Source organism: Drosophila subobscura, chromosome A (assembly GCF_008121235.1).
Source record: "Drosophila subobscura isolate 14011-0131.10 chromosome A, UCBerk_Dsub_1.0, whole genome shotgun sequence".
In the NCBI taxonomy this organism is placed as follows: domain Eukaryota; kingdom Metazoa; phylum Arthropoda; class Insecta; order Diptera; family Drosophilidae; genus Drosophila; species Drosophila subobscura.
Window position 1 is genome coordinate 7,885,085 of NC_048530.1, and position 11,944 is coordinate 7,897,028.

General features: G+C 47.7%; 4 protein-coding genes across 4 annotated transcripts in view; 2 read left to right on the forward strand and 2 right to left on the reverse strand.

Moving 5' to 3' along the window:
• The window catches only part of LOC117903898 (mannosyl-oligosaccharide alpha-1,2-mannosidase IA), a 72,629-nt gene extending 65,743 nt beyond the window's left edge, over positions 1-6,886 (reverse strand). The window contains exons 1-2 of the mRNA XM_034816402.1: positions 6,731-6,886; positions 4,808-5,719 (exon numbers count right to left, since the gene is read on the reverse strand). Coding sequence (XP_034672293.1) covers positions 4,808-5,437 — 630 coding nt within the window. The 5' untranslated portion in view covers positions 5,438-5,719; positions 6,731-6,886. The remainder of the gene's footprint in view (positions 1-4,807; positions 5,720-6,730) is intronic.
• Positions 6,887-7,010: 124 nt separating this feature from the next.
• LOC117901242 (activating signal cointegrator 1) lies at positions 7,011-9,012 on the forward strand. Its single transcript, XM_034811921.1, has 5 exons — positions 7,011-7,149; positions 7,216-8,367; positions 8,436-8,557; positions 8,625-8,819; positions 8,889-9,012. The coding sequence occupies exons 1-5, from the start codon at positions 7,082-7,084 to the stop codon at positions 8,957-8,959; spliced, it is 1,608 nt and encodes a 535-aa protein (XP_034667812.1). The 5' UTR covers positions 7,011-7,081; the 3' UTR covers positions 8,960-9,012.
• Positions 9,013-9,128: 116 nt separating this feature from the next.
• LOC117889575 (migration and invasion enhancer 1) lies at positions 9,129-9,575 on the forward strand. Its single transcript, XM_034793981.1, has 2 exons — positions 9,129-9,210; positions 9,275-9,575. The coding sequence occupies exons 1-2, from the start codon at positions 9,185-9,187 to the stop codon at positions 9,543-9,545; spliced, it is 297 nt and encodes a 98-aa protein (XP_034649872.1). The 5' UTR covers positions 9,129-9,184; the 3' UTR covers positions 9,546-9,575.
• LOC117903901 (cactin) lies at positions 9,553-11,879 on the reverse strand. The gene has a single exon (XM_034816409.1). The coding sequence runs from the start codon at positions 11,802-11,804 to the stop codon at positions 9,603-9,605; it is 2,202 nt and encodes a 733-aa protein (XP_034672300.1). The 5' UTR covers positions 11,805-11,879; the 3' UTR covers positions 9,553-9,602.
• Positions 11,880-11,944: the final 65 nt, after the last annotated feature.

Genomic DNA, 11,944 nt, shown 5'->3' on the forward strand with positions numbered 1-11,944 from the left:
GGGATCTTAAAAAAATTCTAGAGATAAGCAAAGCTAGATCTAGCTAAAATGAATATAAATTAAATGCCCGAAGTCGGAGAAAAAATCCAATTGAGCAAGCTAGCCATGGGGCAAAGTGAGTACAGGGTAGAAAACACACATGGAGCTGGCAAAAATAAATATTAATATAGATCCTGCATCCCAGGTATTCTCCCACTCAGTCCCCAGAAAAATAATTAAAGAATATTTTTCTAATACGAAATCAAAACAAAAGCTGGATTGCTGGGGGTTCTTCCAGATTTGTGGAGATGAGTCCCCCAGGAAAGATGCGAAAGTAAGGTTACATTTTATGACAAGACACTGAGCCTTTGTTGTTGCTGCCAAAAGCTTAACAACAAATTATTAACCTTATAATAAAACTAAAGTAAACTATTTTAATGAAAAAGTATGTAAATTTCGTTGTAATTTAAAGTTTTTTGAGCTTTTTAGATAAGTGATACTTTTGTTGCCGCCCAAATACCGGAATAGTTCCTTTTCTTTTCAAATATTTCGAACTGACGCCTTCAAAGCTTACCATTTCTCTCGGATAAGTCGAATTATGCCTCAATGTTGATATACTAGTTTTAAAAACGTTCATTAGAACCACTGCATTAACAAAAAATATCTCAAAGAAGACAGATTAGTGTCATTGTGGTTTTTGTTTACGCCACAGCTGTATGTACCCACTGGACATAAACATGTCTTGAGTCAGTCACTTATAAGAACTCACAAAAAAAATGTTGCAACTTGTTTTGGGTTCTTTTTCGCACTTTGTCGCATTGTCACTTGTGTAACTACTCGGCTCGCTCCCCATTATTCACTGGCTTAGTGACTTAACCACTTATAGTAATAGTAAACTCCTCTGAGCCATAATCAGGTTTTGCTTTCACAGTTGAGCTTCCATTTAAGTGGTTTGCAATTATTACAACACAACGTGCCATTACCGGACTGGCTAAACGGGGAAGGTAAATTGAGCGAATTTCTCACATTTAAGGGGAAAGTTATTGTCAATTATCTGTGCTAAAACGAGCAGAGTTTGGGGACCACCTTCGCTTCACATTGTCCCCGATAAGTACCGGGGTGCATGCTAAATCCTCAAGAACGACGAGAGGAAAGGCCCAGTATCAGTATCAGGTACATGGTGTCACTGGAAGAGCGGTCTATCGAAGCTTTTGGCCAAATCTCCCGGGTGTCTACGGAGACTTGCCTTTACACATCGAATCCATGGACCAGCAGGAAGATATTCGATCGAGTTCTACCCAATTGCTGGATTTAAGTCCCCCTGAAACACAGGTGCTACCAGTGGCTACACCTCGTACCTGAGACGACCAGAGAGAAAATCTACTCGATTCTGTGCAGGAATCCTTCAAGATAAAATAAAGACCGTTTTTGCAAAGTAAATTATTTGTGTACCAAAAAGAATACAATGCATTCGCATTAAAGTCTTATTGCTTTATTTGGTTTTAATTGCATGGCTTTTGATAGTGGTGTAATTTTATGTTTAACCAAAGAGAAAACACAACTATTTGTTGCGCCCATCTAATTGCGATAATAATAATGGGGTGGCTAGGCCACAGCAATGGGCAACATGCAAACCCATGAAACACCTTGCGGCTCCATGCCTATCTCTCTGGCTCTGTGATTCACTATCGCAACGGGGGGAACAATAACACCGACTGTGTCTGTGTGGCAGGTCTGACTATTGTCACCGGTCGCCCCTTTGGATTGTTTGGATGGGTTATTGACACATTTCCTTCTATTTGGGATCCATTTATTCTCTGCCTCTCTTTCCCTCTCTGTTTGTCACTATTTCTATGCGAATATGTTGTCCCTCTCTCTTTCTGTCCCTTTTTAAGCGAGTCATGTGTCCTCTCTTTCACTCTATGGGTCTTTTTTTGCTCTCCCTACCTTTCTGGCGCTTTGTTTTTTTGTTTGTATGCATAGCACACGATATTTGGTGAAAGCCAAAGCCAAGCCCCAGAGACTGGGGGCATCAAAACAGAAGACCAACATGGGATATTGTGGGTGGATGAGTGGGTGGGGGGAACACAACTCTGTTGGCATTACGAATGGCCAACAGAAAGTCCAGTTGCACAGTGGAAACAGTGCAATCGAAATGGAAGCAATACTCCAATCCTTTCATCACAGCGAGAGGTTCCACTGTCCACTATGTAAATATTTGTAGGCAATGACTAAATTACCAACGCCCCCGAAAAAAAAATAGGGGGAACATTGTTCTAAAGCCCCAACCGACAACAAAAGTGTGCCTCAAAACAGCAGCAGTGGCAGCAACAGCCACCAACTGGTGGCATGAATAGAAATGTTTGAAAATTTAAAAATTTCATTTTGTGTTTTCGGCAGAATTTTATATTCTTTTTTTGAGTACTGTATGGCATGACAGGCACACATCTCCCACACTCCAAGCGTTTAATGGGTGGCGACGATGGTAGCAATAATTACTCCGACATTTTTGCAGAGTCATATGCATATTTTATGCTCAACTAGCTCTGAAAATGATTTTAAATAAGAAATAAGTATTCGTATTCAAATTACATATGTACATACATATGTATATATGTATGTATGTTTCTGTTGTATATACCATGTATGGTGGTTTGGATTTATCTAGAAATCTCTTTCGATGATGGATTTATAATGTGTGTGTTTAAATGGTTCGTTGAGTGGCCCACCCTTCGTCGCACGCTCTTTCAACCGTGAGCGAGATGTAGTGATATATAGTGGGGGGATATAATAAGGTATAATCATTTCAGTAGATTGTTTGTGTCTGGTATGACGATTGCATGTCAATCTTACAAGTAATATGCATGTATACATGTACATATGTATGTAGCTATGTACTAGCATCATGCAAAAGTTTTTGTACGTGACAGCTGATTCTCTGGCTCCAAATGTTTTTGTTTGTTAGTTTGGGAAGCGGCTTCTGAGGTTCTTCTAGCATATGTGGTTGTTGTTGCAGCTAGAAAATTGTTATACAATTGTTCTAAAATATATAATATAATATAAATTTGTTGACATTGTTGTAAAACATATTTAACAGCTGTTATATAAATGCATAAAACATCTTTGAGTATAAATCTGTTTGATTGCTTACTCATGTGTACGAGATGTGTGTCATGCCTTCTTTATTACTATTCAAATCTTATGGAATTGTTTTTAGTATTTATATCAGATATTACTATATCAGATTAGCGGAAATTAAATTTTCCCGCCAAGCACATTTATAAATCTACGTGAATTACCATAGATCTATTTCACATAAGAGACATAGGGTTCAAATCGAAGCAAATTAATTAAATACCCAGTGGCTTGGCCAATATCAAAAGAAGTGATTCACCGGTGAATCCACTCTCTCCCTCCACTCAATATAATCTTCCGCTGTTGACCAAACAATATTCACATTCGCCGCACACTTGAAAGCGAAACTTGAGAGCATTTTTCGACACAAACGATGAGTGGAATGTGGGGCTGGCTCTCAAGCCGGTTCGTCTTGTACATTTTTTCAATTTATTGTGTGTGGCCCATCGGGTATTGATATCGGGGAAATAAGATTGCACATTGTAGCTCTCGAGATATATAAATTGATTTTTAGTTAATATTATTTATTATATGTACATATACTACATATATAAATATGTATGCACATACATATATGTACATATGTATGTATGTATATTTTTCTGCCGTAAGAATCATTCTATGCCACTGTCACGCACGAACCCGTCACCCGTCTCTAGCTAAAAAGGCAGAGAACATCGAGGCAGAGAATTACGGCAACGGCGACAGCGGCAGCGACGTCGCCAACGATCATCTCGTTTCATTCTTCACTGTTTCCATGCTCGTCGTCGCACACATCTCTCCCCCTTCATCTTTCAGCTACCCGTTGGCTGATTTTTAATGATAATTCCAAGACTTTGTTTTCTATTCGTTTCGTTTGCCTACGGGGGCCCCAACAGCGGCGTCGGTTGGATTCAACGGATTCTGGGTCACTGGAATTTTAGCAAAAGCAAAAACAAAAGCAAATAGAAGAAGACGAACAACGGAAAACGGAAAACGAAACGAAGCAAATTGTAAATAACAACAAAAAACAGATTTTATTAAGACTTGCAAATTTGTAATGGATTTAATAATTTTGCTAATTGGTGACAAATTTTTTGATGGTGGGGGTGAACTGAAAAAAAGGGGAGGGAATTTAAAGTAAGAAAGTCTGAATAGAGAAAGTTACAATTAAGAATAAACTGCTGTGTGGATAGCGAAATTGCAAGAAACGCATAAACTGCCGCATAATATGCTCTTCCCCTTCAGTCTTTCTCATTCACACACGCTGATTTACTGGGCACCTTTATGAACAATCAGGAAGCGGAAAGAAAGAGAAGTGCGTTGGCTTAGCGGGGTACGGTTCTCTTTACAGGGTAAAAGAGAGCATGCCGAAGGTACGAGGGGCGGCGAGACCCACAGCGGGATGTCATGAAGTCGGGTCACGGAAGTAAGCACCAGAGATGCGAAAGAGCACATGGGAGAGGAAACACAAATAGCGGAATGCTGATAATTGTCCACATACCAAAAAAAAAAAAGACCCCAACAACAATTAACAAGAAATTCGAAATTAGAGCGAGAGAGAAAGAGAGAGGGCAAGACAGGCAGAGATTTAAGGAATGAACAGAGCCGTAGTCCAAGGGGGGACTTGTCTGGGGGGGTAACGGCGGTCACAGATGCCCTTGCTCGAACAAATAGTTTTCTATATGTACTTTTGTAGATTGGCGGCACTTACCTCTTTAATCTTCTGACGTCGTTCCTCCAGAGTGGCGTCCAGAGTGTCCGGCGCCTCTTCATTTCCTCCCCCTCCCATGGGCAATTGGATGATTTGCTGGGCGGGATTGTTGTGTGTGGAAACTGTGCCAGAGTCGCCCTGTGCTGGAGCCGCCAGCACGGGCACGGCCACATGGCGGGCATCCTCTGCCTCTGCCCGCTCCTGTTCCAGTTGCTCATCGAGCGCCGCAGCGGGAGCTGGGGCCTGAACATTGGCTGCATCTGCGCCAAATGCTCCCGCTTCACCCGCTGCGGCTACTGCTGCTGCTGCCTGTGCCGCTGGTGGCTCATCCAGGATGTCGCCCAATTCTGCTCGAATTTTCTGCTCTAGCCGCTGACGGTCGCCCATAAAGTGGGGATCCTCGTTGCGTGGCGCATGGGCGGCGAGTGGTGGGGCGGGTATAAATATCTCTGGGCCTGCCTTCTGGAAGTGCTTGTAGACGCGAAGGACACGATCGCCACCAAAGTTATCCGGCAGCAGAAAAATGCCGCCAAAGCAAAGGAAGCACAGGGTGACCAAGACAAGGCCAATCAGACATTTCTCTCGCGAATGGAAGTTTGATTTCCGTCCAATTGGACCGATGCGATACATTTTAACAAATGAGTTTTTGTTTTTGTTTTGTTTTTTGTGATTATTTTATTGCTTATTGCGGTATTGTAATGGTTGTTGTTGTTGCTTTTTGATTTTCTTCTGGAGGCACACAGCTGTTCGGTTTTTGAGGTTTTGCCGGTTGAGGTTTACAGTTGTTCACACACGCGCACGCTCGCTCTCGCTTCCTGCCTCTCTTATGACGTCAGTTATGCGGCTGCATTGTTATTGTTTATTGCTATTTTTGTTAGATTTACAACACGCTTACACGTACAATTACAAGAACTGGATGTACAAAATAAAACAGTGAATACAATTTTAATGCGAAAACAACAACACTGTGACTGCGGCGTGGCGTATCGTGCACCAAAAAGGAATTAGAAGAAGAGCAGCAGCAGCAGACAGAGAACACACAAAGCTCACAGACACACTGATATCCAGGAACGTTTATGCGGGGCCATTAATGCGTTGTTGGTAAGAAGCAATTTCTTCAGTTTTCTATTAAATATATCAATTTTTGGTAAGTGCCATAAACACTTGATTCTGTTGTCATGTACAGTAAATTTTCTTTTCACTGCATTTTATTGACGGTTTATCACGTGTTGGAAGCACCACATAGGCATTGGGTGTTCACTAACTTTTGATATTCCAGAGCATGGAATTTTACCATGGATTTGATTAGGAGGCCTGACAATGAGATTTGTTTTCCTTGCATCACATTTCCAAAGGGACTTTCCTTCAACGCATGATCATGACCATATTCCACTGCATAAACTGCAAGTAACACACACAGAAAACAGTCAAACACAGTCGGACAGGAGTAAGAGAGCAAAGGAGAGCAAGCACAGTAATAGGCGCACACGCAATTTTTGCAATACGTTTGCTAAAACAATTTGGACGTATTACGGAATATACCGTTAGCATGCCAAAACTACCGTTTGTCCATGAACAATAAAAAAAGTGAACAAAAAATATTCTGTCGCTGCTGGTCGCTGTACGTGCGGAGCGGCGGGGTTCTCTTTCCCCTCTCTCGCTATTTTACAGTTACAGCTGACAGAATGGTAAAAGCCCAAGAGGGGGTGGTTGGTGGGCTGCTTTGCTGCGGCACAGGAGAAACAGAGGCGACGCTTTGATTTTTTTTCGCTCTAGCCTCTTTACCTTTTTTTTGCTTACTGCCTCTCTCTCTCTCCCTCTCTATGTCTCTGTCATTGCCTCTGCCACTGACTCTGCTGCTTCCACACATCGACGCCGTTGTTGGTGCTTTTGTTGTTATTGGAGGACTCTCTCGCCTAATACCTGAATGTGGACTTTCACTTTATTAACACAATTGGTAGACGACGCCGTTTCGATGGCCGTTGCCGCTGCTCGCACACATAATATTATTTACAGCACGGATTTCACGCAAGCCACGGTTTAATTTAGTATGTTTAATTTAGTTTAAGATCACAGCCAGTGCGACCGCGGATTTAGCAATAAAAAATATACCGCTTGACCCTCAAAAATATACGAAATATACCTTCTCATTTTCAAAATATACCGTAAATATACCGATTCTGATTAGTATTACAAACAGCTGTTCGAAGTTGCTTGCGTTTTCAAAATTTTGCATTCATTTCACATTTTACGGCAATCACAAATCGTTTCAACATGGAAAAATGGGTACGGGACACGTTATCCAAGTGCCTGGACTGCGTGGTCACCGACAAGATGATGGAGTGAGTGCGCCGCTACGACTGCTGCACGGTGTACTGCCAAACTAAAAGTTTGAATTTCCCCCTTAGGGCCATTTTGGAGATCAAGGATGACTACGATTTCGACAACTATTTTGGCAATCTGCTGTGCGAGGAGATTGAGGAGCATCGCCTCTTTCTGCTCAACTGCCGCCGCATGCTGCTGAGCGGCAAACAGGCGCGCAACAACGCCAAGGGCGGCACACCGACCAAACAAATTCCAAACAGATCGCCAATAATGAATAAAAAGGCGACCGTCGGTGCCAGTGGCGGTGGCGGTGGAGGAGCCAAGGGCAAGCAGGCGAAATATGTGAATTTGTATGCGAACGATGGCCGCTTGCAGGGCGACACAATTATGCTGAAGGGACGCCGCCACTGCGACTGCCAGGCGGCGCAGCACAAGCTAATCAACAATTGCCTCGCCTGTGGTCGCATTGTGTGCGAGCAGGAGGGCAGCGGGCCGTGCCTCTTCTGCGGCTGTCCCGTTCACACGCCCGAAGAGGAGCTGCAGCTGGCCAAGGATGCCTCCAAGAGCAGCCAACTGGCCAAGACACCGAACAGCCATGGCCAGAAAACGGGCAAGCAGCAGTCAAAGAAGAACAAAGCGACGAACAGCAGCAGCCAGAAGCCTGGCGATGGTCTGGAGAAGGCAATCGCTCAGCGGGATCGCCTGCTGGAGTACGATCGGAACAGCGAGAAGCGGACGACAGTCATCGACGACGAGCTGGACTACTTCCAGGAGAACTCCGTCTGGCTGAGCGACGTCGAGCGGGAGAAGTACGAGCGGCTGAAGAGCGAGATGCACGAACTGAAGCACGGCAGTCGGCTGACGCGCAAGATTAAGGTTGATTTCGCGGGACGAGAGGTGGCCGAGGAGCTGCCCGTCACCAAGGAGTACGAGCAGCAGGTGATTCAGGATTTGGCTGCCATCAGCAAAGCGGATGGTCTACTGGCTGGCAAATCTTCGTCCCTAACTGGCCACTCGGCCATGGCACTGGCGCCCAATCTGGGCATGGCCAGGCCGCCCGTTTATCGGCCGAGCAAGGAGCACAAGAGCTGGCCAGCGGCACCAGCGGCCAGCGATAATCTGGAGCGCATCTACAACCGCGTGCAGGACAAGGAGCTGCTCGAGATGCAGGATATGCGGCAGTGCATGTCCATGCATCAGCCCTGGGCCTCGCTGCTGGTGGCGGGCATCAAAAGGTGAGTGGGAAATGCCTTGGCGGAAAATTCCATTTTAAATCTTGTTCTCTCTCTGTCGCTCCCTGCAGGCACGAGGGACGCGTGTGGTATAGCGAGCATCGCGGACGTTTGTGGATCGCTTCGACGGCCAAGGAGCCACATCCAGAGGAGATAGCACACATGGAGGAGTTCTATCGCCTCCACTACAAGGGTGAGTGTCCCCTCCCCCAGTCCTTGCCCCGCACTGCATTCTCAACCTTCTCCACTCTCCCACACAGATCCAAATCTGAAGTTCCCCGAGCACTATCCCACCAGCAGCCTGCTGGGCTGCGTTCATGTGGAGAATTGTGTGCCGCAGGAGGAATATCGCGACTCGTATCCACGCGGCGAGTCCGACAGTCCCTATGTGTTTGTCTGCAGCAAGCCGGAGCAGCTGCAAATACTGCTACCCGTTCAGGGGGATCATAAGATTTGTGAGTTTTCTTGTGTTTTACTTCAAGTAAATTTGATGAATCCAGCGGCTGATTCTCTCTTCTCCACAGATGAACTGCCGCTGAAAACGCACAATGCGGCCTGCAAGACGCTGCTTAGGGCCAGGGCCAACAAGGGATAGGCGCAAAGGGGCTTTAAACATTCGCAAAGCACTTAAAATGCTGATTAAACTTTAAAAAACTAAACAAAAAGCTATATTTTGAGCTGTTTTTAGCTGTTAGAAAACAGCTACTTAGTGTTAGCTTGAAATAGGCTAAATTGGTAGCACTGCTTTCTTAGTCTGGCAACGCTGTCGCCGCTTTTGGACCAATTTTTGTTTAGAATTTGAAATTTTGCATTTTATGCAATGGTTAAGGTGGATGTAGAGTACTGGTAGGTGTACAACAGCCATCCCGCACCATGAGCTGCTGCTGACACACTCTGGAATCCCTTGCAGCGGTGTGTGCAACTTTAAGCTGCAGTGCCAGCTGCTGCGGCAGTTCCTACTGGAGGCAGCCGCACCCGGCGGAGATTTGGAGGTGCTCTGCCATGAGGGCAGACGCGGGGCCTTTGAGGTGACCATCGATCAGCAGCTGGTGCACTCCAAGCTGTCCACCCTGGCCTTTCCCGACCACCAGAGTGTGCTGCAACAGGTGCAGCGGGCAGCGAGCGGCGAAACCCTCGAAACGGTCCAAGCGGCACCCATCAAAGATTGCATTTTAATGTAATTTGCATACAGGATTTATTCTTAAATTAAACACAAAAAAAGAGCATGAGTGTGGGGCTTAGCGACGATAGCGATAGCGCTTGAAGTGAAACCAAAGCTGAAAGATATTGTTGTGGAATTGGCAGCGGAATCCCCGCTTGTAGCTGAACTCCCACTCGCGATTGACGATCTTGAAGGCAATGTCCTCGTAGGGTGGACCCGTGTGGAAGCGCAGCACGGCAAAGTCTCCATTGTCCGCACAGGGTGTGAGGAAGTACTGCGGCGTCTGGGACTTGTCCATCAGATCGGGATAGAAAATGTTGAACTTGTAGCCTTGGACGATCTTCGGCGGCGGATTGTCCATGTCGTAGTGCGTCTGATTGTACTTGTTCCACTCGAAGCCCGTGTGCACGCGATTGAAGTAGCGCGGCTTGCGTGGCCGATACTTGTCCGTGGCCAGCTGTGGCACTGCATCCAGCGTTGTCTCCACACTGAACTCTGCCTCATCGCCCTGCATGCCCTGGCGCGCCTCGTGCCGCATGCGCTGCTCCTGCGCGGACAGCTGCTGACTGCCCGAGGATGCGGCATCCATGCGCTCGGGGCAGACGATTTGCATGCGCAGTCGATGGATGCGACTCTCGTCATCGCTCTCATCGTACATGGCGCCATCGTCGTTGTCTTCGCGGTCGCCGGTCTGTATCCGACGGCCGGTGAAGTCATCCTCCCGTATGTACTGCGGACTGTAGTTGCCAGCCTGGTAGAGGCGAGCGGCATTAAGCAGCTCCCGCAGTGGTCTGTCGTCTTCGTCTTCCTCATCTTCGCCCTGGGAGGATGACCTTTGCTCCTCAGCGGCAGCCTCCTCATCCTCACCCGCCTCCGCCTGCGCCTGCGCTGGTGCAGCGGCAGCTTCCTCCATTGGCTCGGACTCTGGCTCCTCCTTCACAGCAGCAGCAGCAGCAGCAGCTGTCGCCTCGTCCTCGTTCTCACGCTTCAGCAGCAGCAGCTTCTCGCGCAGCAGCGCCTGATGCCGATCCCGGAGCCGTGCACGAGCCATGTGCGCCTTCAGCTGCGAGAGGAGACTCTCCCAGTAGCTGATATCGACACCGTCTGCGCGGCTGTTGATCTTTGCCTCGATGCGATCGCGCATCTCCTCCAGCTGCTTGGCGTTCTTGCCGCGAAATATGTCCGCCACATCCTTGACGACACTCTGGTGGATGCCATCGCGTCGCTGATTGAGCGCACTGGCATCCGAGTTGAGTTTCTGCTGCTTCTGCAGCTCATCCTGGACAATGGTGACCATGTCGTTCCAGAAATCAATGTGCTTGCCCTGCTCCAGCTCCTCGTACACCTTGATGTCCACCAGCAGATCCTCCAGCTCCTCCATCGGCAGGCCGTGCAGCAGCATGTACGGCTCGTGCATTTGCATCTCGAGAGATTCCTCCAGCGGTGCATTGCCAGCGGCCACATACTGCGCCAGCAGATCGATCGGTTTCGCCCGTCCATCCCGGATGCGTATCTCGCTGCGTAGGCGCGCCTGCTCCAGGTGGAACTGGTCCTCTTGGCGCTGCCATTCGCGGAATTGGACCGCCTCCTTGGCCCGCTGCTGCTGCATGGCATCGTCCTCGCGCTCCTGCCGCTCCAGCTCGCGCTCCTGGCGTCGCTTCTTCACCTTCTCCAGCTCGCGGCGGTTCTCCATTTGCTTTTGCAGCGACAGCACCTCCACTGTTTTGGTGGACAGATTCGAGAGACCCTCCACCTGCAGCTTCTTGCCCCAGTGGAAGGTGGAGGTGAGGTTGGAGTCGCCGAAGGGATTGTCGTCGTTGGAATATGTCTGATATTCGTTGTCCCAGCCCATGCGCTCGCGTCGACGATGCTCCTTGGCCTGCTTCTCCTGCAGGCGGCGTGCACGCTTCTCCTCGGGTGTCTCCTGGGCCTTCAGCTCCTCCTTGCGGGCCTGGCGCTCTTCCTGGTCGCGCAGGCGGCGAGCCTCGAGCGTCTGCAGCAGCTTCACGGAGCTCATGGCCAATGGCGATTTCGATTTGGTTGGTGGTGTGGCGGAGCGACGCTTTTTGCTGCTTCTCTCCCTGTGGCTATCCTTTTCCCTACGCCACTCACGCTCCCTGTCCTTGTCTCTTTCTCTGTCACGCGTTGTGTCTCGGTCGCGATCCCGTTCCCGCTCTCTATCCTTCTCACGGTGCCTGTCCCGGCTGCTTTTGTGCTCGGCACTCCTGCTCCTTCTATCCCGACTACGTCGTCTGGATTTGGTCTCTTCTCTGGGCATATTTTCTACAATTTGCGAAATAAAAACAATTTAATCACAGCCCAGTTTTGAGCTAGAGATGGGTGGCCACCGATGTTAGTCGATGATTGAGTGTGCCATCACCATTTGAACCAATGTGTGTGTGCTGTGAAATGATCCGT

What these genes read in the sequence shown, in the direction of transcription:
- LOC117901242 (XM_034811921.1), top strand. Translation starts at nt 7,082, where the DNA reads ATGGAAAAATGGGTACGGGACACGTTATCCAAGTGCCTGGACTGCGTG. An exon ending in CTGGTGGCGGGCATCAAAAG is followed by an intron (nt 8,368 to 8,435) that starts GTGAGTGGGAAA and finishes CGCTCCCTGCAG; the next exon opens with GCACGAGGGACGCGTGTGGT. An exon ending in TCAGGGGGATCATAAGATTT is followed by an intron (nt 8,820 to 8,888) that starts GTGAGTTTTCTT and finishes TCTTCTCCACAG; the next exon opens with ATGAACTGCCGCTGAAAACG.
- LOC117889575 (XM_034793981.1), top strand. Translation starts at nt 9,185, where the DNA reads ATGGTTAAGGTGGATGTAGAGTACTG. An exon ending in AAGGTGGATGTAGAGTACTG is followed by an intron (nt 9,211 to 9,274) that starts GTAGGTGTACAA and finishes AATCCCTTGCAG; the next exon opens with CGGTGTGTGCAACTTTAAGC.
- LOC117903901 (XM_034816409.1), bottom strand. Translation starts at nt 11,804, where the DNA reads ATGCCCAGAGAAGAGACCAAATCCAGACGACGTAGTCGGGATAGAAGG.